At 43.7% G+C, this 6,361-nt stretch overlaps 1 protein-coding gene across 1 annotated transcript in view; it reads right to left on the minus strand.

The window, feature by feature from the left end:
• LOC134460859 (proline-, glutamic acid- and leucine-rich protein 1-like) overlaps positions 1–6,361 on the minus strand; it is a 132,035-nt gene that overhangs the window by 5,708 nt on the left and 119,966 nt on the right. The window contains exon 5 of the mRNA XM_063213450.1: positions 3,400–3,504. Within this exon, the coding sequence (XP_063069520.1) occupies positions 3,400–3,504 (105 nt within the window). The remainder of the gene's footprint in view (positions 1–3,399; positions 3,505–6,361) is intronic.

Consider the following 6,361-nt stretch of genomic DNA (forward strand, 5'->3'; position numbering starts at 1 on the left):
ACATAGACAGTGTCAAAACTAGGAGCTAGGAATTAAGGATAAAATGTCTAACAACTGCACTGAACACAACCGATACATTTTTCAATATTGCATCTTATCACAATTCTGCACAATTTTTCACTTTTGGCCAATCAGGGCCCCCCTGGCAGGTAGGGGCCCCTAGGCTACAGCCATATCTAGTCTGTGGGGGCCCCTGGCAGGTAGGGGCCCCTAGGCTGCAGCCATATCTAGCCTGTGGGGGCCCCTGGCAGGTATGGGGCCCTAGGCTGCAGCCATATCTAGCCTGTGGGGGGCTCTGGCAGGTATGGGGCCCTAGGCTGCAGCCATATCTAGCCTGTGCATTAATCCGGCCCTGTTGACAGCATTCCTGAACATCAAGCGGATGAACACAAGGGGAAAAAAAAATTGAACTTTTCCTTTTTTCTCCATTGCTAAGCCAAATCTCAACAGGGGGCCCATTCTGTCTTTAATATCAGCTTAAATACCCAGCGATGAGTCATTTAGCCTAACAATAAACTTGTATTAGCATAGCACAAATTAAGGGTTATTCTGACAGTTGGCATTCATCGCAATGTTTGCCGGCAGTAAACATATTTACGAAGCGTTACGCCTGAGATGAAAACCCTGTCAAAAAACATGACGCAAAGACATAACCACCGTCCGACAGCTTTAACAAGCGAATAAAATGCTGAGGGGGAAGTCAGGAAGAAGAAAATAAACTTGTAACTCGTAATTTTAGCTGAAGCGTAAACAACATGGCATGGTGGTATGCACACCACAATCTAGGAACACACAAACAGTAGAACAGCATGTCGCCTGCCAAAACCAGAAAACAATCCCTGTGATTGGCAAATAGAGCTCAAGCAAGAGGGCTCAATGAAAGTTAACTACTGCGGAAACCTCTTTTAGCTAACGTCAGCATACAGTAGACTATGTGAGCTTCAGAGGGTGTGCTGGATTGAAACACAGTGCGGCGTTGAAAGAAGGGCATATATTTTGCAGTGTTAATATCAGCACTAAGGGTATTAAAGTTGACTTTGTGTTGCATTAAGACTGCAGACTGTAGGGTGTAAAGCAGTAGTGTCAAACTCAAATTGACTGAGGGCCACAATCAAAATCTGGAATTAAGTTGCAGGCTGAACTCAATTATATTTTAAACTGTTAAGACACAGCCTTATATATTTGCTGTTACCAGAATGGCAATGACCAAGTCGTAGTGCATTACTAAAGGCCCTGTGTTATGTCATAGTAGAGTAGTACTATGGTAGTTAACTTTTCAGTGACTATTAATGTGTGCCACTGGCGGTACGGCGTGCATTAAGTACAAAAGGGCTACAAAATGGACTAAAATTGTGCGTGCATGTACTTGATACTGCAAAGTACTTAAAATTAAAGTGAAATTTCACACACATTTTTTCCCATCATATGGTTGTTCAAATGGGTCTGCACATATTGCGTAGCATATGAGTGTGAGCTGTTTCATTGGCCTGGGCCCTCTCATATTGACACACCAAATTTCATGTTCAAGTGATGACTCTGCAGGCCCCCTTGGCCTGAGTGTGACATCCCTGGTGTAGAGTACATACAACAATCATGGAGAGGGGTGCAGAAGAGGACAGAGGAGGAGCAGAATGGGCCAGAGGTGTAAAAAGAGGAGTGCAGAAGGGGGACAGGGGTTCGTGGAAAGAGGTGTGGAGAGCAGAAATCTGCCGTAGTAGATTGGTAAGAGGCTGAGAGCAGGGCCGGTGGCAGCTTTGGCCAGGCCCAGGACAAAATCATCTGCCCACTCAATACATACTATCTAACGAGAACCCAATTCTGGGCCCTCTCTGTCCCTGGGCCCGGGACAAAATCATCTGAAATTCCCTCCCACCAGAGAGAGTAGAGAGAGAGAGAGGTTCCATTGGCCCATTGTTTCCGGGTTCTACTATTGTAAGGGGGGGGGAATCCTCCTTTAGGCAGACCTAGGCAGACCTAAGGACTATACTATTCAATGCTAGGAGTATTATGGCACTCCCCTTCAGGCAGACCGGAACCTGGTCATGTTAGGTGCCCATAGCAACCTATTACATTGGCATATCTCTATATACTTAAATAATCTCTGCCGCCCACTCAATACATACTATCTAACGAGAACCCAATTCTGGGCCCTCTCTGTCCCTGGGCCCGGGACAACTGACCACTTTGCGCCCCCCACTGACCACACCACCCGCCACCCCCCGTCGGCTTCCCTGGCTGAGAGCATGGGCCCTGGGCTGCCGGTCGCTGCCCTTCTCCTACCCAGTCTGTTTACTAAAGGGAGAGCCATCTCTCAAGTATGCATGACATCAATGCGTAGGCAAGAAGGGATTGGGGCGAAGAGCCCAACCTCCTTTGTAGACCGCATCGCAATCCAGACCACACAGTCACCCCAGGGACGCTGAAAAGAACAATTCTGCTTCTCTGAAAGTACGCTGTACAGTACATGAGCCAGCTGCAAACGGTTGTGTGTTGGTAACCTTGGCCCCCATTGAAAGCTTTAAACCACAGTAGCACTCAAGGTATCACGGGACGTTAATGGCAAATGACATGACAGAATGAAATGATAACACACAAAACCTCCCTGTGATGTACTTTAGCACCCAATTCAACGTCACAGTGGGCACTATATCTATATACATACTCCATTCAATAAGACCATCTGAGAACAGGTATAGGAAGAAAACCCTGCAGGCAAATTCCTGTCATCTGTGCAGTTACAGTAACACAGGTGATTTCCCTAAATAGGCGATGTCCCTGCTAGATGAACTGCGCTAATGTGAATCAGCAGCTTCAGTGACTTCGTAGAAGAGAGACGTGTCTGAGACGGGCTGTTACTTCCTCAAGCTAGTATGTCAACCTTTTGTTTCAGACAGTCAACAATTAAAGGTCAGCACACCATTGATGTGCACACACACAAGGCAAGACAAATATGGCAGCCTACAGTAGTTTCAGTAAAAGGCCCGTAGACTGAAACTGCACTGATCAGATTAATATTGTCAATTTGTTTATCGCTTTACCGTAGGTTTGTAGAAGTTGCATTTTGAATGCCTTGCAAGTTTTTGGCATAAGAGACAACCATTGAGTCTTTGCACTGAACAATAAAAGTAAAACCTTTTTGGCTCGTAGTGCCTATACATGTAAGAAGCTGGTTCAGGAGTAAACCAGGTGAAGTTTAGAGGTAAATCATCTAATAGAAGAGCCTCAGCACTCCCGGCTCTTCTACATAGTACCTCTTAACTTCACCTGGTTTACTCCTGAACCAGTTTCTTACATGTAGTATCACCCTCTGGTCTGGTAAAAGTAAAACCTTCTTTTGGCTCCTGGTCTAGGAGGTCCATGGTATCCCAGAGTGCATTGCGGTGGGTGGGCGGTGCTTACCTGAGGGGATCCTGACGGCGGTGCCTGGATGCAGCTCCTGCTCTCCCTTCAGCACCGCCACCGCCTCAGCTGTCACCTCCTGCACGATCCGCGCTGACACTTGCTCTGTTCACACGCACGCACGCATGCACGCACACACACACACACACACACACACACACACGCACGCACGCACGCATGCGCACACACACACACACACACATACACACACACACACACACACGCACGCACACACGCACACGCACACACACAAACACACACACACACAAACACAAACACAAACGCACGCACGCACACACACAAACACAAACGCACACACACACACAAACACACACACACACACACACATAGAGAGAGAGAAACCCAATCACACACACGCACGCATGCGCACACACACACACACACACACACACACACACACACACACACACACACACACACACACACACACACACACACACACACACACACACACACACACACACACACACAGACAAGCGTGCAAACACATTAACACCCTTCTTCCCAAAAAACCCCTTCACAGTTGAAGATGATTAATCTGGTCTTGTTACACAGATCAATCAATGTGTTCAAACATCAATGCCACTTCTAAACATATTTATGCACACTGTAAACACTTCTTGATTAAACAGATCTCTGTAAAAGGTGTAGTCCTCATGGACATGGGATTTTAACCGAATGAGAGCTAAAATACCAGAGAAAACAAAATCACTCAAAGTAAAGCTTATTTCTGCTGCCTGCCTTGAGGACTTACAAATATGCTCTATTACTCAGGACATTTCTGGGTGAATTTCTGGGCATTTGCTAATCCACAGTAACAACCATTTCAACGCACGCAAAAATATATATATATATATATATATATATATATATATATATATATATATATATATTATAATTTTAGTACATTTTAAAGGTGTAAAAAAATGTGTGGTGTTACGAGTCAAATTTGACCCGGCAGAGACTTTTGGCTGTTGTATGCATTTCTGAAAAGATGTTGGTTGCCCCTTGGCCTCAGTTTGGTAATGCATAGTGGAAAAATATTCTTTCAATTTCAATGTCAATTTCTTGCCTTACAATTCATTAGACAGTTTTTCATCATGAAGTTCCAAGATGGCCACCATGCAGTCCCATAAACTACAATGTGTCATATTTCCTGTTGTGAAAGGAGGACAGCTGTATTTCTGGTGTCTACGCATACGTTTTCATGGTCAGGGAATCCATTTCTACATTATATTATACGAATTTTGCACATTTTTTGTATATGGTATTTTGTCCTATAAAACGTATTAAAAAATCCAATGTTGGCACCCAAACATGTAGAACTGGTCTTACACTTTCCATAGATACCAATTGATGTCACAACAAGGAAGATCGTCACAGTCTCAAGTATTTCTTTCTGATATCTTCAGCTCATGTAGGCACTTGTTAAAGAAGACCATGCCTATGGTAGAGGATACAGTGAAACCAAGAAATGTTACCATGTCATGAGTAAAGTGTCTCTCTATGAGTGTGTGCACATGCAAGTAACTGACCATTTACGTTGCCTCTACACAGTAGAGTACTGTATGTGCCAGTTTCTCTCAGAGAGAGCCGAAATGGTTGGTGTGGTGTGCCAGTTTCTCTCAGAGAGAGCCGAAATGGTTGGTGTGCTGTGCCAGTGTCCTCCCACTCAGTGGAGTGCGTGTCTGTGTGCCCGCTGTGCTGTGTTGTGTTGTTCTGTTAGGGGAGGATTAGTCATGAGGCTGTGGCCCACTCTTTTGTTATGTGTGTTACACACACACACACCCTCACACACCACCAAGAATACACGCAGGTATACACACATGCACACACGCACCCTCACACACCACCAAGTAGCGCACACAGGTACACACACAGATGAAGTCAGATGAAGTCCTTGCCAGGGTTGCCAGCAGGCTTGTGCAAAAATCTGAATTTCTGAATTTAATTCAATTCAGGAAGTGGAATTGAATTTGAATTGAATTGACTCTACCCATACAGGATGTTGAATTGAATTGAATTTGAATGACAGGAAATGGAATTCAAAACGGAATTGAAACTCAATGCAATTCAGGAAGTGGACTTGAAACTCACTGCAACTCAGGAAGGGGAATTGAAATGAATTTTAATGACAGGAAATGGAATTTAAACACATTGCAATTCAGAGAAAGTTGTCCTAACCACGTGTCAATGAGATTATGATGCTTTATAATGTGCTTTCTCAAAAAGAATCATGATTATATCACAGGGATGGGAATGACATACCAACATGTATACCAAATACTACAATGTATCAAAAAGACACAAAATACACAACCATAAAACCAAAAACAGCTTTGTGTTTTCAAAATAATAAGATGTTAAAACTCATGTAATGGCCAGACGTAAATCATACGTAAAAACACTGCTAGGAAACAGCCCAACATGTCACCTAAGGGGGCAGTTGTACATCTTGCAGTGTCAGGAATAGACACATACTGATTAATATACAGCTAGTGTTCCTATTTTGTCATTACTTTGATTTTCTTTGAATCTAATCTACACCACCACCACCTGGTGTTCATATTATGCCATTACTTTGATTTTCTTTGAATTTCAAAGAATTTAAATTCTCTTTCCTGCAATTCCATTCCCTGTTTGGAATTTAAATTCAATTCATATTGAAATTCAAGAATTGAATTGGAATTTTGAGGTCATTCTCAATTCAGTTCTGAATTTCGAATAAGCCTGGTTGCCAGGTGAGACTAATGATTTCAAGCCCAAAAAAATGCTCAAAACCTGCCTGAAAGCACTTAATCCCGCCCAATTTCAACTATATTATATTGATTTATATAGCCATAAATCTGCAAAAACAACTCGCCCCAACAGCTCAATTGGGCGGCTGGAAAGTGCCCAATCTGGCAACACTGGTCCCTGTGGTCTCAGTCTGCTGCCCACT

The sequence above is a fragment of the Engraulis encrasicolus genome, chromosome 13 (genome assembly GCF_034702125.1).
Source record: "Engraulis encrasicolus isolate BLACKSEA-1 chromosome 13, IST_EnEncr_1.0, whole genome shotgun sequence".
In the NCBI taxonomy this organism is placed as follows: Eukaryota; Metazoa; Chordata; class Actinopteri; order Clupeiformes; family Engraulidae; genus Engraulis; species Engraulis encrasicolus.